This window comes from Cotesia typhae, unplaced genomic scaffold (genome assembly GCF_013202065.1).
Source record: "Cotesia typhae breed Kobodo isofemale line unplaced genomic scaffold, CoteBio_Ctyphae contig_22, whole genome shotgun sequence".
Lineage (NCBI taxonomy): Eukaryota > Metazoa > Arthropoda > Insecta > Hymenoptera > Braconidae > Cotesia > Cotesia typhae.
The window spans coordinates 3656177-3680390 of record NW_027423728.1 but is presented as its reverse complement, the minus strand read 5'-3'; the positions used below and the strand labels follow the sequence as shown (position 1 = coordinate 3680390).

Below are 24214 nucleotides of genomic sequence, written 5' to 3'. Positions count from 1 at the left end.
CCAAGAAAATCTAAATCAAGACAAAAAATTCTTAAAGCAAAATAATCATTTGACTTCCAAAATAAATTCTTAGATCAAGAAAATATCTCTTGAGTCAACATAAATTTTTTATCAGTGTAAAAATTGATAAAGGATAAATGATTTATTCAAACTATTAGTTTGTCAGAACAGATATATCCAATATATAAAAAAATAAATATGATCTTCATTTATGATACACTTAAAAATATTTCATATAAGTTTTCATCTTATCGAGGATCAAAACCAAAACTTCTATGAGAAGACAAACCAAATATGAATATGTATCGAATTCCGGGTTGACATAAAATAGAATTTTACCTAAGCATTGGCGCCAAAAATTCAACTAGTCCGCATGAAGATACTTTGGCACAAAATCGGCATTAAAGTGTCATCGTGAAACACGTGCACGGCATCTTTATGCATATTATCATTATCAATAATAATTAACCTTTCATAAGCCGGGTGTTTACAAACATGGCCTTCTAAGACATCCAAAAATATTGAGAAATAACAAATAATATTTCATGGACGACTGAATAAAATAAACAAAATTTTTTGTCATACATATTATACCGCAAAGAACAATGATTAACGATTGCACCAGTACATGCTCTACAGCTGATGGAATAGTTGCACACGTGTAAAAATCATGCAGCAGAAATGGAATTTACCAAGGTTCATTTGAGAATCTCGTCTATTCTCACACATAGTTCAATTGGCAATGGAGTAAATTTCAATAGTATCGATCTTATACCGTATTTTTTTCCGTTCTTTCTCGTCCGTCTGTAATGATGTATGTTTTTTTTTTTTTCTACTTTTTACATCACAAGTATTTATATATCTATACATTCATTAAAATACTTGCGGAAGTAAAACGAGGCTTCGACAATTGATGATATAGACAAACACAAGGAGAAATTTCACAACAGGATTTCTGTTTCATATATATAAATTTAAAATTGAAATGTATATAAACATTGGTACAGAAAATAAATGAATGTAAAATTAACATATCGAGGACATGATTTAAAAACAAATATAAAATTATCTATTTTATTGTAAATGCTAATAACTATACACGGAAAATTTGACGGAAAATCCTTGAAATTAAACGAAACCTTCCTTCTTTGACATATTTCATACATGCATGTAAATATACATAAGGACGTATTTTACTCATACATTTAAACGAGATGATTTAATTTAGTTTTATTTTATTTAATGTACAGATAATTAACGAGTGTTAGGTCTATTCAGTTTAAGAGAATATAAATAAACACTGTTTGTGTAAGTGTAGTACAGTCTGTAGTAAAATATAGTAAATTAAAGTACAGTGTAGTAAGTATTGATGTTGAAGGAATATTAGAAGAGGAGAAAAAGATGTATGTTTTTTTGGGATTTAGCCGGTTGTTATTATTATGAGAAGGGTGGATTATATATAAATTTATCGGGCAAAAGTAACGTATATGTTATGTGTTTATGCATGTATGCATAAATATCTAATGTTCTATGTATATAATATAGTATAAAATAATGTGGCTTGTTGTTACATTTTGTGTATGTATGCTCAGTTTTGTTGCCATATGCCTGATCGCTTGGTTTAGTATCAGGGTTGATGTACGCGGAAATGTTTTATTTTCAGGCAGCTATTTTATAGCGTACTTGAGAATATACCTCTATAAAGTTTATGCAGATTACTGTACTGGTGATTTACTGTTCGCGGATGGAAGCTTTTTATGCGGATGGTACATTTTCGGAGATGGAAAAAATTGTTTATTTGCATACTAGAGGGAGGAAGTTTTTCTGGGGATCGTTAGATTACATATTTTTGAAATTATTATTTAGGTTAATTGTTTTTAAGGAAAATAACAGTAATTAACAACATACAGTCATGAAAAATTTCTTCAAGAAAGTTAACATAAAAAATTTATTGTCAATAAAAAACATAAAATCTATTCATTTTTTTTTCTATTGCATTTATAACATTTTCAAACTAACGAAAAATGACTCGTCAAATAAATACTACAGAACTATAATAATAATAATAATAATAATAATAATAATAACGAAAAAAATACATTTTTGAAAAATAAAATTTAGATAAAGGTACACGTCTGCAAAGATTTAGTTCCAGGTCTGGGAACTATTTTTATATTTCCTTCCCATAATACCAGGACTAGCAGTCAACCTCTGAAAAATCTTTTTTTCCTAAATCATATATTTTCTCTCCTCACTTTCGTCCATTGTAAAAATAAGGGAGAGGATGCTTGGGTCCCAAAATTAGCTTGAAAATATGTACTGAGGGTTTAGACGCTAATACCTGTAGATTTTCTTCAGAATTCTCAACTACACTTCGTGATGTGACTATAGATTTTAAAAATACTTGTACTTTGGACAGTCTAAATTTTAGTCGAATAATAAGCACTAAATATGTAATTACATTTTAAATGTTTACTCATTAGTTTTCCATTTGTACACCTAGACTTTAATTTTAAAACACTTTTAGTAATCTTTCTGTTCCATTAAGAAGTATTTGCATTTTACTATCTTACTTTTTTTTTTTTTTTTTTTTTTTTAATTTACAAGGGATTTAGTGACACGAAAGATTTATATCCGTCTCAAAAATATTTAAAAGTCAAATTTCATATATTTAAAATACAAAACAAGTTTTGAAAACTGAAAAAATTCTGTTAAGTTTTGGACGGAAGTTTTTTCTTAATGCATTTTAATTTCTTCTGTTGGCAGCAGTTGGTTTTACCTGGACTTTTGCTGAAGAGAAAATTTGTTAGAATTCATAAAACGTAAAAATTTTTATAGCATCCAATTTTTTTTTTTTTTTTTTTTTTTTTTTTTCAGTATAGTCACAAATAATAAACTAAAATTTTTTTCAGCGAAAAAAAAGTTTACATATATTAATCTATGAATTATTATCATTGTATCACACAGGATGTTGATTAGATCACTGATAACAATTACATGTGATACATTACGATAGTAATTTTTCTGTAAAAAAAAATAGCTAAAACGGAAATAGAATTTTTGAAAAGAGATAAGAGATAAATCTGAGTAAGATTTATTTTTCAACTTTAATCGGTGACGATGCTGATTATTGACTTCTCGTATTATTACGCATCCACACATGTACATCTATAATATATTTCCGACCGCTTCGAGGAAACGTTTCATATAATCCTCGATATCAATGAAAATTCCCACGATACTATATGTTACAAAAGGATGATAATATAAAGCTGATGTCGATTCATAATTTCTTTTATTGATTTCATCGATTAATTATTTATCTTACAATAATCCAAAGCACACACACACACACACACACACACACACACACACACACACACACACACACACACACACACACACACACACACACACACACACACAACAATACTGATAGTAAATTTCAAGAAAGTTAAGATAAAATAAAAGATATTGTTAAAAATAGCCTGTGATTTATGTTCTTCAAGAAATGATGATTCTGAAAAAAATAATTAGTGTATAACAATTATAATTAATCATTGCATACTCATAATAGTAAACAACTCGATAAATTCAATAATTAATTTAATTAAGAACAAAACGAGCACAACCCGATTCAAGTTGTGCTAGTCTGGTTGTACTTTCCATTAACTTTCGATATAAATAATAAAAAAGCGCATTGATACTTTCTACCTTCAAAATTTTTAATTAAAACAAAATTTTTTATTAAAATAAATTTATAGTAAAAAAAATTCTCCGTCTGGTTTTGAGGCCGCGACCTTGCATCCGTAACTCAAGATCGGTAAAAAACCTGCGGAGTATAAACGTAAGCATATATACATATTAGATTGTATAAAAATTCTCAAGAACATAATGAAGAAATTTGGAAAAATAGTTACTCATAATTACAGTAATTAAAATGGCTAAATAGCTTCGCTTCCTTTCGGTGAACTTTCTGAGTCCGCGAATTATAAATCGAGAGTTCGAGACACGGCTCCGGTATTTTTACATAATTAACTTGATTTACGCATAATAAATTTCTTACAAAGTAAATATTCAGTCTTGTTTATATATTGATTTATTTTTATTTTTATTATAAATAATATAATAAATCATAATTTTATTTTTGCAGAACCTCCTTTGGACCTTTTGTATACAATAGGAGGTCTCATGATTGCGACTGCGCTGGTTGGTGTTATTATTATTCTCATTGCAGTTACTATAAGGTAATTTTAATGTTTTCCATTTATTTAATTATCAATTAATCGATCAAGTTTTTTTGACATTTATTTTTTTATCTTACGAATCATATCTTGTAATAAAAAATTTAATTTAAAATTTTATGAACAGAAGATGTTACAACTGATTAATTTTTTTTCAAAATTTTATAAAAATTTTTTTTTATCTAAATTTAATATAATTTTTGATTGAAAGTATATTTTTAATAATTTCAATGGCTTAAAAATTTTAATAATTTTTTAGCTTCACAGTTTGGAATAATTAAATTCATAAAAATGATATTTTTAATTTTTTCTTAACAATTACACATTTTATTCTAAAAGAACAATCAAAAAAAATTTTTTTTAAATCTACCTATTTTAAAGCTTAAATCTAAGCTTTAAAATTAATTGAATGAATTATTTTTACAAAGTTTAATTATTATCATTGTAAATTTGCCATAAAATAAAATATATTTTTGTTTTTATCTTTTACAATTATAATTTTGTTATTTTTTCTCGAAAAACAACTCGCTAACCATGAAGCTAAAAAATTTATCGAAAATAATAATTATACAGAGAAAATATTTATAAAAAAAAAATGAATTCTTGAATATCAAAAAAACTTGAACTATAAAACTGTTTTGATTAAATTTCGAAGGAAATTCCCAGTCAAAATAAAGCACTTGGTTAATCACGCCGAACAAAAATTGAAGAAAAAAAAACGTAAACAAGAAAAAAAAATAAAAACTCTTGATTCTACGAGGAAGTAATCTCTAAGCTTTCACACACTTTCTCACATAGAAATTTAATATCGCAAAATAATGAGTAATTAATCCAGAAAAATACTTAATCTAAAAAATAATGAAGTGATTGCTTAGTCCACAAAGTGTTTGTTCGCTAAGTAAATTTGTAAAGAATGAGTAATCTTAAGCGTCAATGAATTAAATATAAATCATTATCAATAATCATTAGATTGAGATTTTTAATAATATTCCTTACGAACAAAAAAACCTACAAAATATTTATACGGACACGATATACGAGCTGTTGGCTAATACACTTGATACAACAAACTATTTACAAACATTTTAAATAATGTTACTAATATAAGGAAATGTAAATAATCGACAGAACAAGTTTCGTAACTAAAAATAACACGAAACCTGAAAAATTATCATCGCACTTGGACAAAACAATATTTTTATTTCTGACTGATAATATAAGACTCATATCATCTGATATTTTTAATTGTTTAGTAGTGAAAATAAAGAAAACAATTTATTTATTTATGGAAGAAAAGAAAATTTTAACGACAAAACATGATAAAAATAGACACGTGTCACTATCTTGGGTGTTATTTTTTTAGACCCACGTGTGCCATAATTGTAATTTATCAACATCTCTGGTTGCTTGCTTTTGCGTCAGAGATTTATATCTTTTCGTCGATGCAGCTAAATTATAAATACAAATTTTTATTACTTGCGATTTTTTTGGGTCAATATTTTTTGAAAATGCCAAAATTTGCTTGTAATTAAAATAAATACTTTTATTTTTAGAGTTTACGGCTGGTTAATTGAAATTAATCTCAAAAATCTCTGAAAGCTAGTACAAAAATTTTTTTCTTGTTTTTGTTTTCAAGAAAAAGTAAATAATATATTTATGATTTAGAAAGCATTCGATGTTCGACAGACAGGAAAAAAATTGAGTATTTATTACATTTGTAAATTTAATTTGCAGAGTTAAATTTATTCGTGATTTTTTGCTTACATTTTTTTTAATTTTAGCGAATTTTTTTTACCAAAATTGAAAAAAAAAAAAAACTGTAAAATTCAATCAACTGATTATTCAAATCGAATAAATTATTAAAAAAAAAAATCAACACTTCAATTATAAACACAAACAAGTTTAATTTATTAACTCTCTAAATCTAAAATTTAATGTCTCTGAAATAGCATTTAAACTTGCAATAAACTCTATGAAAGCAAATAAATAAACTATCCATAAAAAAAAATATATATTTCTGATTCAAATTGAAATAATTAAAATTTTTTCGGGTAAAATCATATTATCCAAATTATGTATGATAGTAAAAGCAATAACAATAAATTTAAATCACCGGAAGATACTTCCTTAATTGATAAATCTCCAATGATCGATGTATTTTAATTTGTTATTTAAAGCAATTCGGCAATGAAGTATCTGATATTTGATTAATCGACGAAAAAAATTTGAATAAAATTAGAAAAGTAAAATAAAAGCTTGTTGAAATAATATTCCCATTGACGTAACATGACGTACATACACGAAATTGTTTACCTTTTAACGTTCATCTAAACAATATAAAAATAAATGCTTGAAAAACACAACTCGCGTTTTATATATGAATATGTATATATATATAGATAAGTGTATGCTCGTATCGATAAGAGTGTGATCACTTGAACAAGTAAGTCCTGATGCTGAGAAAACATATACATGTAAATGTATACACACCCGATAATCATAATTAATTTTTCTAATTATGCAATATAAATTGAGGTGATTTCAAATAAAAAATTCCGTAAAATGAATACTTAGTTATTGAATTTAATTGATTTGATTCTTTGGAGGATAAGCGTTTCTTGTTTTCATTTCGCTAAATTTAAAAAAAAAATAATGACAAAAATTAGCGTATATCATTTATTCTACGCACTTTTTGTTTATACGTCGTAGGAGGGTTGTCGATATTAATCAAATCAGGCAAATGCCCTACACCCGGTGTGCGTGTAATAGCTTTGTTTATATATTATGTTATTATTTATCGTATGATAAAAATATAATTTAATAAATGTAATTAAAAGTTATTTTAATAACAAAACTTATATTTTATTTATGGACTAAGGATTAAGGATTAAAGATTAACGATTGGATATTCTTGATTTTATTGTTACAATAATGCAAGCGGATAATTTATATTTTAATTCTTACAAATTACAATTGCAGATTGATTTATTTTTGTTTTAAATTTAAATTTTAATTTTTGCAGAATTATAATGCAAAGTTTTCAGTATGTTATGTTTATGCAGATTACATTAGGTCTAAGCATCCGGTTATTACTCCTCAGTTCAGTAGAATTTACCGTAAATTTATTTGTAAAACCCACTTGACAAACTGCTCAGACAACTATCCCAACTATTACTTATTATTTTATCGTTCATTTAATATTATTATTATAATTCTTATTATTAAAACCAACGTTAGTTGTTCATGCTGATCTACAGTTATGTAATTCTAGTAAAGTTATTTGTGGGACGATAATCAATAATTATTAGTTATATAAAAGATTAATACAAGTTAGGACACTTCTTATTTAATAATTGTAAGATTATTTTTAGTAACTTATGTTTCTAATTCGTTTATTAGCTTATTGTTGGTTTCAATTTCAAAATTTTTTATTAAAAAAATAGTTTTTACCCAATAAAGTAATTTTTTTGGATCAAATTAATTTTTTTTTTTTGTAGATAAAAAATTTTTTTTCGATTTTGTACTTTAGCCTTCAATTAATTACACATAAATAATTTACTTTAATTAACTTATCTTTGATAATTAAGATACTTATCAATTTTCAATAATCAATAGATTAAATAGAAGTAAAATTAAGAATAAAAATTTGGAATTCAAAGATATTATTACAGAAAAAAGATAATCCAAAAATAAATCTTTTTTTATAAGAACTAAAATTTATCTTATCATTTCTTAATCAGAGTATCAATTATACCAAAAATTCCCCATCTCAATTACTCCCAACAAAAAAACCCAAGTTTGAAAAATTCCCGCTTAAATTTAAAAGAATGAATTTAATATCTAAAATTAAAAAAGCGATTTTCTATAAAAAAAAAAAAATATACATATTCATTAGGGTGGGTCAAAAAAATCGAATAATTTATTTTTGACTTTATACTCTGAAAAATAGGTTCGTAGACACCTAAAAAGAATTCTCTCCAAGTATAAGCTCTTAATTATAACGGGAAGGTCCTCCGCTTTGCGGGTTTCTATTTTTTTCGAATAATCAGATAAAAAAATTTATATCTCGCTTCCAACTGCTTGGAAAAATATTCCGTGGCATAGATTTTGTGAGAAATTGAATGCTTTACAAAAAAGGTCTCTTATGACTTTTTCAAAAACTCAACCGATTAAAAGATATTCATAGTTGAAGTTTGGCTATTTTAAGGAAAATATTCGTTTTTATTATGAATTTTATAAGTCGATGAAAAAAATTATTTCGGATTGCGGAACTCATGATTTTGTAGGAAATTTACTGCTCTACAAAAATGGTCTCTTATGATTTTTTGATTAAGTGAAGCCGTTACGAGATATTCATCGTCAAACATTAACGAATATCAATATTTCCAGTTTTTGATCAATAATTCGATAAATTTTAATTTAAACTATGAGTTTCAGGAAAATTTACATAAATTTGAGTTTCGATCGATAAAGAAATGTTATAATAAGTTAGATAAAGAATTATTGGAATTATCATTGATTTTCCTTGGAGAAATGCCTCAAGAAAAGATTTCTTTCAAACGTCCTGGTGCTGTTCATCATGCTAGATGGATGGCTAAGGCCATTTATAGTTTAAAAATGTATCTATTCAGAGATGAATTCAAACTCTCTCAGAAAGAATTGCATGGTCTTCGTCATTTCTGTATTTTTATAGTCACATTGTATTTAAAAGCTTGGTTTTCATCAACTTCTGCAACAACTGCTGCTTATCATGACTTGCAGTTTATGAAAAATTTATTGGAGTACAAACATATCAATCCTTTGATTTCTTCAGCTACGTGTGAAAAAATGATTTCGCACTTATGGTATTTGAGCGATGAACTTGCCATTTTATCACTGTTTGACGATGGCGTTCCATTAGAAGTAAAAAAAAGTATTGTTGAAGCTGTTAATACTCGTGAAGGTACAGATTCTAAAGCTAAAAGATTTGTAATTGCTAAAAAAGATTTGAATTCATTGGCGCAGAGAACTCTGAGTGACTTTGTGTCTAAAAAGTCATTAAATCTTTTCAAAATCTTCGATCTACCGTATGACTTTCTTGATGTCGATGTTGAATTATGGCCTACTAATGAGAGTTATCTCGAAAATAAAGAATACTTTCAACAACTAAAAGTTATCAATGATTCAGCAGAGCGAGCTGTTGCATTAGTCAGTGAATATAATCAATGCTTGACAAAAATGAAGAACAATTCCAGTACTTATTGCAAGTTGTCAAAGAACATCAAAAACATTCCCAAATTGTAATAAAAGAAATTATTTATAGTAATAGCGTACTGTTATGTTAAAAATATAGACAATTATATTGCAATTGATAATTCAATAAAAAATTTATCTATAAAAAAGTTAAATACTGGTTGTTTCTCACTTGATTCAATACTTTTCATATTAAATTTGACAAAGAAATATGTCATTCACTTCAAATTAAACTAATCATTGGCTATATGTCGAAAAAATGCTCTAATTTCTTGTTTTAATGCAATCAAACAAGCTCAAGACTGAAAACAATATTAAAAAAATTGTTTATAACATTTCTTTATCGATCGAAACTCAAATTTATGTAAATTTTCCTGAAACTCATAGTTTAAATTAAAATTTATCGAATTATTGATCAAAAACTGGAAATATTGATATTCGTTAATGTTTGACGATGAATATCTCGTAACGGCTTCACTTAATCAAAAAATCATAAGAGACCATTTTTGTAGAGCAGTAAATTTCCTACAAAATCATGAGTTCCGCAATCCGAAATAATTTTTTTCATCGACTTATAAAATTCATAATAAAAACGAATATTTTCCTTAAAATAGCCAAACTTCAACTATGAATATCTTTTAATCGGTTGAGTTTTTGAAAAAGTCATAAGAGACCTTTTTGTAAAGCATTCAATTTCTCACAAAATCTATGCCACGGAATATTTTTCCAAGCAGTTGGAAGCGAGATATAAATTTTTTTATCTGATTATTCGAAAAAAATAGAAACCCGCAAAGCGGAGGACCTTCCCGTTATAATTAAGAGCTTATACTTGGAGAGAATTCTTTTTAGGTGTCTACGAACCTATTTTTCAGAGTATAAAATCAAAAATAAATTATTCGATTTTTTTGACCCACCCTAATATTCATATAAAAAAGATACTACTTAATAATATGAGAAAATTAGCCTTAATATCTGATATGATTATTTGTTATTATGCTTCAAAGATTAATATATACTGTATATTGTTTATATATACTGTAGTTATATGATAAAATCGGTTTTTTTAGTGAAATTTAGCGTCATTGTAAAGATCTTAACTTGAATTTGTGTCTTTTAACGGTTTCATATAATTCTCACCGATAGTCAATTTATTATGATAATTATTCAGGCTGCATTAAAAAATGCTCTATCTCTAGATAGTTAATTAAGAAATGACCTTAAATCTTGTGAAATATTAATGTTTTCAAAGATATTAGCTCATCCCGGTGTTACACTCATCAAGACCTTTCATTTGAGTACCCACATCAATTTTTCATATATTTTATATATTTATATATATGAATGTATGACAAATATATCAAAAATGCATGTGGGTACTCAAATGAAAGCTCTTGATGAGTGTAATGCCGGGATGAGCTTATATCTTTAAAAACGTCAATAATTAAAAAAATTACAGTGCAATTCAACAAAAGTCATTATTGAATAAAGCAAAATTTTAATTTTTTATAGTCACAGTGACTGCAAGGTTGCTAGTATTATATGATTTAAATTCAATCATATATGGTTTATATGTAATTTTATGTGATAATATGTGATCATATAAAATTCATATATGATTACATTTTATTACATATGATATTTTTTTTTGTACCCGGGATTGCATTAACGTTTTGTGTCCGCATAAAATTCAATATACCTACAACATACAACATACAATATACATCATATATATACAACACAGCATTACAACAATAAAAATTGCGCGCGCAATCATTGCCAACCCTGACCAATGGGCGTTAAGTAGAGCCGTGACGTCACCTATCAGTAGTATAAAAGCAGCACGTTGCGACAGCCAGCTCAGAGACTCACTCACGTTCTCTGTTAACCTGTGCGATGAGTGTCGAGGCGACTGAAGAAGAAGTCGACGTCGATATTCGCCGCGTTTATTTAGTTTCTCTCACCACTAACAATATTTGATTTTATAAATTTATTAATTAAATGATAAATCATCAAAATTATAAAATATAAGACGAATTGATTAATTAATCGATCAATTAATTACACCAAGGATTATAAACTCTAGTCAGCATCGTCACCCAGGTGCTAGTGTTCGTGATATTAAAGGTGATTGACCAAGTGTATTTATTTATTATTAATAAATTATTATTAATTATTATTTATTGACGTGAGTGAGTGAATTTTTATTTAACTTTATAACATAAATTAAGTAAAAGACTGGACAAAATTCTCACTGAGAATTTTAAACTAAAAAATTCCTTCGAAGTTTTATTTTCAAAAGTTTGGACCGCATTTATTTTAAAATGGTCGGAAGCAACGGTAAGCTGATCGCGATTCGGCTTGTTCGCAGCAAACTCAGAAAACGTGAGGATAACGCGAATGATCACCAGGAGTCGGCAGTCGTCCAGACCGCGACTTCTGCCTGCAACAACAACAACAACAACAACAACAACAACAACAACAACAACAACAACAACAACAACAACAACAATAACAACAACAATGTTAATAATGTTAACAACAACGGGAATTACAACAACATCAATCTAAATGGAGTGACGACGGGACAAATGCTAAGCCCTGACATCAGGAACAATGGAATCGTAAATCCAGCGGCGTCTATAACTGTTTCCGAAATAAATGGGATCGTTGATGGGACGATCGTTACTGAGGGCAACGATCAATTTGTCTGGCAGTTTCCCCCGCCTTATCCACCGCCACTCACTTCGCCGCCTCAGTACACCCTGTACAATGACCAGGTAATTTTTTTTTTAATTACTACCTCTCAATTCTCTTGAGTTCATTTCTTTTACATTATATATGCCATTAAATTTTAAGCTCTGGAGTTAGAGGCTATTGTACTCGCTAGAGGAAATTTGTATCTAGTAATTAGATAAGAAGGATAGGTTTTTGTTATTGTTGGGTGTCATTAAGTTAAGTGCTCTTTAATGCCTACTTGAATTTAGTTAATTGTTCGGTTTTTCGGAGGTTATTTATCGGAATTTTTTTGTTGTCTTATTGAAGATTACTATTGGGGATTAGATTAGTTTGATCAAGATTATTTTTTAGTGAGAATTCGGAAATTTATTAATTAAGATTTTGATCATTTGATTGTTTTTTTTTTTATCAGTCTTAGATAAAGTCATTATTTGTTAAGTTAAATAAATTATGAAATTTTTGTTTATTTCAAAATCAAAGAAATTAATTTCGGGTTTTATTTTGGAGTTTAAATTTTAATAATAATTTTGATTTGAAATTTTTTTATTATTTATAATTTCATTTTAACAATAATCCTGATATTATTGATTTTTACTTTTGTTTAGAAGAAATAAAATTTTATTAATAGTGATAATAATTTTACATATTATTTCGATCGAATATAAATAAGACAAAAATTAAAAAAATTTTTTTTTACCATTCATAAATTTTACATTGTCTAAAAATTTTATAAAAAAAAATTAACATTAATATTTTACCACTTCTCAAGATAATTCAACCCTGACAGACTAAGGAAGATCTTTAATTACTTAGTTACTCCATTAAGAAATCACAACCTCGTCTAAAAATAAAACTCAACCCCAAAAGTTATTTTTATCTTGTCAATCTGTTTTATTTGGTCTAGCCTGAATTTGAATATAAAAAAAAACATATCTTTTCTTTTTTTATCACAATACTAAGGGCAAACTTTTTCCGATCAATACTTTTAAACAAACATAATTTCCCCTTAGAGCATAAAAACTCGCACGGTAACTAGTGTACAGTTGAGTGTACAGTAGTCAAGGAAACTCTTGAGTTCTTAGTTCTCATGCTTCTATTTATTCTCTCCTCGTACTTACTTGGTAAAAATAAATACATATCCAATCCAGTTTACTACTTTTATGTCCTCTAATATCGGCGATCTTTATAGATTTTAAATTTGATAAAAACATTGAATTACTTCTCATACATGCAACTTTATTATATTTTATTCCATACATATATATATATATATAAAAAAATTACAATAGCAAAATTATTATAACTAAATATTATTAGCCATATATAATAGCTAAATTTGTCATTAAATACAAATTTGGGAATTAGGGAAATAAAGAATAAGGGGGAAGGGGAGGACTTTTACGCAGTAGGAATTTTCGGTAACTGAAAAAGTTATTAATAAAAAGAAAATAATGATTAATTTTGAATGTTTTATAAATTATTATTATTATTCAATCAAATGATAAAAATAATAGTAATCTTAAATGTTCTCACAAATAAACTGTAAATTTTAATCCAATCAAAATTAGGTAATTCGAAATAAATGAAAATAAAATAGTGTCGCTTGATAATAAATTTCTTTATTAAACACTCGTTTTAAATATTCTAAAATCTTCCAAAAAATAAATCAATCAATCATGATAATTTTTAATGAAAAAAAAAAAACTATAAGATGGTTGATATTGTTGTAAACGATAATATTACCGAACTATAGATAAGAGCGCAACTTGAGTCTCCCTTACGTTTAAAGAATCAATAAAACTCTCTCGCCATCTTTAATATATTTCCATTGATGATAGTTAAAAAATAAAACTAAAAATTAATTACAGTATTATAATAGTTAAACAATTTATAATTTAATACCGCGGTACAACCAGAAATATAACTGAGTAAAATAAGTGTTTTGAAAGTTGAGTTGGAGGCAAAAATTGTACGAGGTCAGGCGTTAATCTCATCTCATCTGGTTCCCGATTCTCTGTATTGCTCTCTGTCTGGCGAGCGAGGAAGAGGGAAAAAATGAAAATAAAAATAAAAGGAAGAAAAAAAAGGAGTGTGTTGTGAAGTGGATGGTCGATGGTAGATGGGTGGGGTAATAAAGCAAAAAGAAAGAGAAAAAAATGAGAATGAGCACGGTAAAAGGAATAAAACGAACAGCTGTTATGTCCGGGGTCTTAGTCCAAGTCTAGTCTTTACTTCTTCTTCTTCTTCTTCTTCTTTACTTACATTATATTATCCGTAGTCACATTTACTTTACCTTACTTTGGTTGTATTATTATATTGTCGGCTGTACTTTGTATTGCGAAGGTTCTTTCTTTGTATTGTGTACCATTATATTTATATATGTATATTTCGTTAGTTGGCAACCTGAGCAATTGAGCCTGGCCCAGGTAGCTGCCTCTAGGTTGTAGGTAGTAGGTTTAGTTCTAAGTTCTAGACTCTACTAATATAAATGTACTTTGGAAAATATTATATACTGAGCTAAATTTTATTTCATATTTTGTTGTATATAATATTGTACTTGAGTACTATGAGTAAGTGAACAGTCGGTCTTAGTAAAGAACTTGTAGGTGTACCGACTTTTTCTTCCCACATTTTATTTTATTAGTAGAGGTGTTTAGAATTTTATTTTATTTTAACCATTTGAAAAAAATTTTTTTTTAACTTTCAATTTTTTAATTTTGTTAAAAAAAATTACATGCATTTTTTAGAAAAAAAAAATTTTTTTCTTCCAAAATTAATTAATATAAATTTTTTATAAAAATAAAAATAAATCATCGTAATAGCAGCGACAAAAAAATTTTTCCTGAAAAAAAAAAAAAAAAAAAAAAACGTTAATGATTTCCGACAAAAAAAAATATTGGCACAACAAATAATAAATATGAGTAATTGGAGCAGTCACCCGAAACATAATAATAATAATATATAATATGTTATAATTACTAAGTATGAAAAAGACACTTGTGTACTCCGAAATAAAATATTCCAATTACACCCAATCGTCCTAAATAGCTTTTTTATAAATTACAATACATATAGATAGATAGGTAACTAATTTAATCTAGTAAGTGGCGCCTTCTATTCTCAATTCTCGATAGTGTAAATGTGTATTTTACAACTACTAATTTAGTTACTATTGCTATTACTACGATTTAAACTGATAGCACGCTTTCGTCAGATTAGCACTGTATTTTATATTATACCTCTGGTAGTATCGGCAACACTGCCGATTACGATTGTTTAGAATTTTTTTAGTCTCACAGTTTCATAGACTATGTTACTCACTTCTATGCATATATTTATATGTAACGAGATTTATATATATATTAAGATTATAAATGGGTTGAATATACGTTTGTGAAGGTACTGACTAAATACAAAGAAGTCGAAAATACGCTTAGATGTATATATAGGGATACGCGTAACACGCATTTGTATTACACGAGGTCTAGTCCTTGATTAATCGATACTATGCATGTTATATCTTATAAATAATTTATGCAATATATTTTAATAATAATAATAATAATAATAATTTTATTTGAGAAAAAAAATTATTACTGACTTGATTGAGGAGAAAAATTTTTTAATCAAAAAAATTATTTTTAAAAATTTAATTGTCTTAAATTAAAGTAAAAAATTTTTAAGCCAAGCAAAATTGATTTAAATCAAAAAAATTTTATCAATTTAAAAAAATTATTACTTAAATGAAAGTAATGAAGCTTCTTAAAATTATTTTCTTGGTTCAAGAATTTTTCTCTTGAATTTTCTTGAAGTTAATTTATTTTTTTAGCGTAATTATTTTTAGTACATGTGATCTGAGGCTTTTCTTAATTTCCTTTCCAAGGGGTGTAATATACTATATTATTTTTATTATTATTATTAAATTTTGATTGAATAATGAATAATTGAAGAGAGTAAATAAGGAAATTATTTATAGAAATTCAGTAAAACGAAAATGTAAAAAGCGTCTAATAATTCGAGAAGTTAGCGTTCAGTTGCCAAGTTAAATTTTGTCGACCGTCTAAAATGAGCAATCGTAATAATAACAATAATAATCATAATAGTCATAACAGTAAAGTTTTGTTTAAGAAATCAACGACGGACTGTCTGGTACGGTATAGCGGGGAGTTTATTTATTTACAAATGATAAAAAAAATCAAAAAAGAACATATGATTCAGATTTCTACATACAATATAATTTATAATCACAATTAAAGCGAAAATGAGTATTGTAATTTTATTTAATAAATACTACTCGGTTTTATTTATATTTATATTTGATTCTTGTATTAAGTAGTTTAGATTTCAGACCACCTACTTAATTCTTCATTATTTTTTATTATTCCCAGAATAATTTGATAATTGATAAATTGGGATTTTTATGAATTAAAATTTCTTTTTAAATAATTAATAAAAAAAATTTTGTTTTATAATTACAGAATACTCTAGTACATGGTTTGGAAGGCGACCGTTCAGGTTTTGCCAAAGGAATTCGTAAAAATTTGGGGCGCTGGCGACGTTTGGTTAAGCGGAAGTCAGACATGGATACGTGTGCCATTCCACCAGAGCTTAAGGACCAGTTGAAGACCATCTACGTTTACTAAATTTAAAAAAAAAATAAATCAACAGAAACAAATAATTTAATTAGTGAATAATCAAACTTAGCCTACAATTCAATAAAATTATTAGTTAAATAAGTGTAGCGTAGGATGTGAAAGCCTTCCACTCAGTAATAATGCTTGCCTGTATGTACCGAACTTGTAACTAGTAACTGGCGCCATCTGGTGACGTGTTCCGAACTACAAACTACACCCACAGGCGGAACAACATTTGAGGTTACAGGTTCGAGATAATGACGAGTACATGTGTGTACATATATAAAAAAATAACAATTATAATTTTGATTATTATTACTGTTGTAATAATTAATATCGTCTAGTTTAATATTGTATATTATTTGACTGGACTTGGCCAGCCGCAAGCTAGTTATGTGATCGAGTGTGAAAATATATATGACAAAGAGAGAATGAAGAGTTCAATGGTCTCGTGAGACGTTTAAAGGAAGAGAAAATAATAATAATAAAAATAAAAATAAAAATAAATAGATGGTTGAGGATGAAGACGTGAATGCTGAACTCGGTTCTTCTGATGGTACTCTCGTGACCGCGAGAATCGTCAGGGCACGCCCTTTCTAATTGTCTAAATGCATTATTTTTAATTTTTATACTGACGAGTTTTCTCCGATTTTGACATATCATGGTTTTTAAATTTATCAAAAATAAATTCAGGGATTTTTAGGAGAATTTTAGATAATTATTGTTCACTGGAATTTTTTAGATTTAATAAATTTTTTTTTTTTTCTTAAATAAAAATTATTGAAATAAAATTATGATATATTTAAAAAAAAAATGTTAGGATTTTACTTAAAAATAAAATCTAGTAAAATTTTTTTTTCTCAATAATTAAAATTGATAATAATTTATAAAAAATTGAGTGCCTTTTCAGCCGCTATCAGTCGCACACTGTTCAATTGAGAACTATAAAGTCTTGAATTAAATAATAAAAATATTAAAAAAGTGGAAAAGAACTCGATGAGACTGAAAGATGTAAAGAGTACGACAATATGAGCGATCTTGTAGCTTTTGTGTACATTTTTACATTGAAAACTATTATTAATGAAATAAAAATTGAGTACATACACGGAAAGAAAAAGATGACACTGAATATCATCCCAGATTATACTCAGTGATATCTGTGGTGTAAAAAAAAATTTAGATAGTAACTAGAATAATACATATTATACTGAGTGACATCTAGATTATACTCATTGTAATCCGGATTATACTCATTATAATCTGGATTATACTCATTATAATCTAGATTATACTAGCTACTATCTGAAATTTTTTGTCACTCAGTATAATCTGAGATGATATCCAGTATCATCTTGTTCTTTTCGTGTAGATATATTGATATAAAATATAATTATAAACCGCTGAAATGATTAGTATTATTTGTATGCTTGAGGGACTGTCTAGCCTTGATGGTTATCATTTGTGATTATGATTATAAGACCGATAATTGTAAGTCAAGTATGAGCATGACTAATTTAAATCTTAACCAATTGATAATTATTCAGATGAGCGTTAATTGACATGGAGACAGTCCTAAAAAAGTTTTTACTGTAAATAGATGTATAAAGCAATAATTATAAGTACCAATACCTACCACTTGTATTCTTATGACGTAAATATCTTTTAAAAAATGTACATGTGGTTCTGTCGGATGTATGGAGACCTTATCCATTTTCGAGATAAATTATCTATTAATGCGTCTATTTTAATTTTAAGTATTTAAATAAATTTTTTTATATTATATTGGTCTTTTTTTGGAACTTTGAGAGACTTAATTTTTTTTTTTAACACTTTTAAGTTAACTTTTAAGCTGTAGAATTTTTTTTTTAACGAAAAATAATAAATGCATTTTTTTTTTGTTGGTTAAAAAAAAATTTTTGTAAATAAATTTAGAAAATAGATGCAAAAAGCTTAGAAGAAATCTAAGCATGCATTTTTTATTTATTTTTTTATTTTGAATTTTTTAAATTGTTACACGAAAATTTTTATTTGATTAAGAGGTTCATTTTTTTTTAAATAATTTAATTAAAAATGAAAATTGAATTTTAAAAAATTTGTATAAAAATTGTGGATAGCTTAAAAAAAATCTATAAAATTTTAAATATTTAAAAAAAAGGTCATTAAACTCAAAATTGAATTTAAAATAAATATGATTATACTCAGCAATAAATAGATAAAAAATTTAGACGCATTATTATGAAATTCTCAGGTTAATTTTCAAGAATATCATGGCTCATATTGAGCTTCTTGTTTATGTATTATTATCATTATTATTATTATTGTTATTATTATTATTTTAGTGTAAGTAATAATAGTAATAAGTAATCTAACGCCGATCTTCATATCACAGTATAAAATATCAATTTGTACATTCGAATTAAATAATTAATAATGGAAAAAAAAAAAAAAAAAAAAAAAAAAGTAAAAACTGGATAGTGGTCTCGTGTGATTAAATAAAATTATTTTTGAAAAAATGATAAATTTATTTTTTTAATGTCTCTAAAAAATTAGTTATAAATTGCTCTAGACAATTGATACATGAATGACTGTATGAGTGAATATTCTTTGATTTTATTTAAGCATATAATTTTATTAATAAGATTATAAAATAAAGAAAGTAATAATGTGCCTATGCAACATATCTAGCGTTACAATTATTATTTTATTTAATTAATTAATAAACAATTGCTACTACTATTACAATCATCAATTATTATTACTGAATAGAATGAGGCTGCGTAGATAATACCTAGTCATTTGTTAATATTGTCAGAGTGAAATGTAATTAATGATGATAATTAAATACAAATTTTAAATAAATTGAGTTATGTTTTTCGATTTATCATTTTAATTATTATATTTTTAAAAATAAATTTTATGTATAACCGCAGCTTAGATTTTAATTCTTTCAATAAATAAATATTTTTTAAATTAGTTTTTTTTTTTTTAACTTTTTTTGTAATTGATATTATTAAAAGAATAAGGAAAATTTTGTCTCCAGGATGAAATTTAGTGTCTTTGCAAAGGTCTTGATTTGAATTTGTGCTTTTTCAAGTTTCATATCTTATCATTCTCACCGATAGTCGATTTATGATGGTAAGTATTTAGGCTTCATTCAAAAATATTCTATCTTTAGATATATAATTAAGAAATGATCGTGTATCTCGTGGACAATTGACATTTTTAAAGATATAAGCTCATCCCGATGTTACACTCATCAAGACCTTTCATTTGAGTATCCACATCAATTTTTCATATATTTTTCATATATACAAATATACAATATATGTAAATATATGAAATATATGAAAAATTGATGTGGATACTCAAATGAAAGCTTTTGATGAGTGTAACATCGGGATGAGCTTATACCTTAAAAATGTCAATAATTAAGAACTGATATTGCTATTTTGTCTACTCATGATATTTTTAAAGGTATAAGCTCACCCCGGCATTACACTTATCAAGAGCTTTCATTTAAGTACCCACATCAATTTTTCATAAATTTCATATATTTATATATTATATATTTGTATATATGAAAATGCATGTGGGTACTCAAATGACAGCTCTTGATAAGTGTAATGCCGGGATGAGCTTATATTTTTAAAAACGTCATTAGTTAAGAATTTAAACTATAGAAATTCACAGAAAATTTATTAATTCTAAAAAAAAATTTATTTCAATATAATAATAATACAATATGCAAAAAACCACATTATTAACTTTATTAAAAAATTAAAATAACAAAAACAGTAATTGAGTGTATAAATATTATTTTGAATCAAGTATTCAATTATAAATTAATTTTTGCAATTGATATAAAAAATTATGACGAGTTCTATAAAATTAATCATCAGTCGTCACATTATCGCTTGTCGTAAAATTCCCTCGCAAAAGCAGAGGGGTTCCCCTCGCCATCTGTACTCAAAAGTATCAACTTTTTCCTCTGAGCAGTTACCAACTTTACCAATTGACTTTGCAATCACTAACCTCAGAATTACAACAACAAAGTCTGAGGTATTAACCACTAGCAGTGTTCAGTGTGTAAGAATTAAAAAACAAAATGATTAAATTATTGAGTAATTCGAAAGTAATAACTAGAAATTTTCATTACAAAGCATTTATCAGACAAATGAGTAAATTTACCGGGTTCGAAGAGAAAGTTTATCAATATTTGCAACCCGTAGATTTATCCAAGCCGCCATATTCTCATGCTTGTCAAATTGGCGACCCTGTTTTGCGTTTACAGGCTGAACCTGTAGAATTGGAGATTATTAAAACCGCGGAATTTAAAAAAGTAAGTACTTGAGTATCACTCTTTACTTTTTTTAATTTTTTTTAACAATTGAATTATTGTAAAAGAATTTTAATAAAAAAATTTTTCATCTAGTTAGATGTCTGATAATTTATGAAACTAAAATTAGCCGACAGTGAAAAATTTTTATTTTTTTTTATTAATTGAATTAACAATAAAAAAATATTTTTAAAAAATTGCACAAATAGTTTTTCAAATTTCTTACACGTGAAATTTTTTCTTTTAATGTTTTTTTAATAATTTTATTAATAAAAAAAATTTTTAAAAAGTTTAGATGTCGGCTAACTTTATTTTCATGATAATTTAATTATAATATTGTTAGAAATTTATTATTCATAAATTATTAAAATTTCAGTTTATCGAGCATTTGATAAAAGTAATGCGAATTTACGACGCATTTGGAATGGCTGCACCCCAAATAGGAGTGTCTTCGCAGGTGTTCGTGATAGAGACGACCAAGAAACAGTACGACGAGATGATGATGACGAAAAGCGCGGGTCAACCTATCGAAGAAATTCCGTTGACGATTTTCATCAATCCTAAGATAAAAATTACGGACTTCAAGGTTACTAATTATCCGGAGTGCTGCGCTAGCGTTTGCGGAATGATGGCAAATGTACCGAGGTCCAAGGGGGTCCAAATTAACGCGCTGGATATTAACGGGGAACCCTTCACTTGGGACGCTGTCTGCTGGCCTGCTAAAGTTGCGCAGCATGAATTTGATCATTTACAGGTTCTTTTTTTTTTTTTTTTTTATTCAGCAATTAAAATTTTAGATAGATTATTTGTATTAATATTTGAATTTTTTTTTTTTTTTAGGGGAAATTGTATACGGATACGATGGATCGAAAAACACTTAGTTGCATGGTCTGGCAAACAGTTAATCGAAGAGGAGGAAAAATTTCTGTTGATTATACACCTGTTGCGAGAAGTAAATTAAGAAAGTTGTTTTTTACGTAGTTTGTATTATTAATTTATGAATAAATGTTAATAAATTTATTATTAAATTTTTAAGAATATTTTTCAAATAAATATTGATTTTAACCAAAAAAAAATATTATAAAATAATAATAATGATAATAATAAAATTTCTAAGATTTTTATTCTAAATGATTGTTTGTCAAGGATTACTACTGTGGGGCAACAAATTACCGAACGCATTGTTAAGAGGGGTGACATAAAAATAAATAATAGTTTAAAAAAACTAAAAAATACGCTTTTTATAGAAAATCGAACTAAAAAAATAGAAAATAAGTTTCAATAAATTTAAGTTAAGAGTAGTGTTAAGAATTTTAATAAGTATAAATTAATAATAATGTAAATAAAAAAAAATGTATTTTATTTTAAAAAAAGCGTGAGGTGCATGGGTCAATAGACATAAAATTATTCTATTGACAGGCATGAGTAGAATTATTATCATTTTTATAATATCTACAAAAGCACCTTAAGCTTTTTTTAGAATAAAATATTTTTTTTTTATTTACACTATTATTAATTACATTTATTGAAATTTTTAACACTATTCTTAATTTAAATTTATTTATTTATTAAAACTTATTTTCTATTTTTTTAGTTCGGTTTTCTATAAAAAGCGTGTTTTTTAGTTTTTTAAAATATTATTTATTTTTTACTTTTTAGTTTTGTTTATTTATAAAAACTTTTTTTTTGAGTGTTTTTAAACTATTGTATGCTTTGTTGAATTAAAAAAATTCTCTTTGGTGTTCGAAAATTTATTAATATTAGATAAATCGGCTAAAGATATTGGTTAGAAATTAAAATTTCTGCTTTATCGACTATAGATGAAAATTATATAAATTAACAAAAATTTTATTTTGCAAATTGAAAAATGAAATATTTTTATCAAATTAGTGTATTGTCATCTGTCCTCGATAAATCTACAAAGTTTGAACGAAATCTGGCCGTTTAAAGGGGGTCAAAATCGCGCCCAAAGGAGTCGGTTACAAACAAACATACAAACATACAGGTGAAGCTAATAAAAAGAGTGTACAATAAAAAAAAAAAATCGAATCTTTTTTTTTTTTCATTAATCGTTAGAATATCATCTCAAAAATATGCTTGTGAATTTTCAAAACAAAATTATTATTATTTATATATTAAAAATTCATTTAAGTGCTTCAGCGCTTGAGCGTGTGTCAAAACTTTAAACGCGTTTTTCGCGAAACGACATTTTTTAAATTTGCGGGCGGAATAACTCAAAAAGTTCTCAACCGATTCCAATGAAATTTTTTACATTTTACATACACGTCTGCTTTATAGTAATAGCTTCTAGTTAAGCTTCTAACATTCAAAAAAATTTTTCAAAAATTAACCTTTTTTTCCCAAAAAATCATCGAAAAAATCGAACTGTTTTTTCTGCAGTGTGTCAATTTACAATTTTTTGACTTTTTAAATTTTTTTATTGGTTTAACTAGAAGATATGTTTTATCAACAAATACAAACAAATTTTTTTAATTTCCGATCACCGTACGAGAAGTTAGAACGCCTGTAATAAGTTATTATTTTATTATTATTATATCTAATTTTAAAATTTACAAAATAAAAATTTAGACTTCAGTACTTAATTCAAATTCTTACCACATAAAATAAATAATACAAAATTTATATCTACAATAACGATTATTTTTTTCAGTTTTTTTATTATCATTAATCAATAATTATAATTAAACAATCAATTATACAACATTAATCATCATCATTAAACATTCATTAATAAATATCCATAACATTTAAATCCACCAAAAATTCATTTACACACGTTATCAATCTTTAAAATCAACAAACTGAATATACCATATTTATAATTATTTTACAAATACATTACACACATTGCTCAAAATTCCGTATTAGTATTACCAGTGATAGCCATTTTTATTTTTTTTACATTTATATAATTTCAATAAATAATTTAATTGTATTTTTAATATTATATAAAATTATAGATCCAGTTAAATTAGTCATTTACAATTAAAAATGTTACACTGCAGAGCAAT

The 24214-nt window shown here is 26.1% G+C and overlaps 2 protein-coding genes across 15 annotated transcripts in view; both read left to right on the top strand.

Moving 5' to 3' along the window:
- LOC141538583 (uncharacterized) overlaps positions 1-19313 on the top strand; it is a 71366-nt gene extending 52053 nt beyond the window's left edge. For all 14 annotated transcript variants that reach the window (XM_074260152.1, XM_074260157.1, XM_074260158.1 and 11 more), the window contains 3 exons: positions 4154-4247; positions 11845-12253; positions 16691-19313. In XM_074260152.1, the coding sequence (XP_074116253.1) occupies positions 4154-4247; positions 11845-12253; positions 16691-16855 (668 nt within the window). In that variant the 3' untranslated portion in view covers positions 16856-19313. The remainder of the gene's footprint in view (positions 1-4153; positions 4248-11844; positions 12254-16690) is intronic.
- A 1548-nt stretch (positions 19314-20861) lies between these two features.
- Positions 20862-22220, top strand: LOC141523980 (peptide deformylase, mitochondrial). Its single transcript, XM_074237597.1, has 3 exons — positions 20862-21185; positions 21559-21936; positions 22023-22220. The coding sequence occupies exons 1-3, from the start codon at positions 20952-20954 to the stop codon at positions 22161-22163; spliced, it is 753 nt and encodes a 250-aa protein (XP_074093698.1). The 5' UTR covers positions 20862-20951; the 3' UTR covers positions 22164-22220.
- The last annotated feature ends 1994 nt before the right edge of the window (positions 22221-24214 follow it).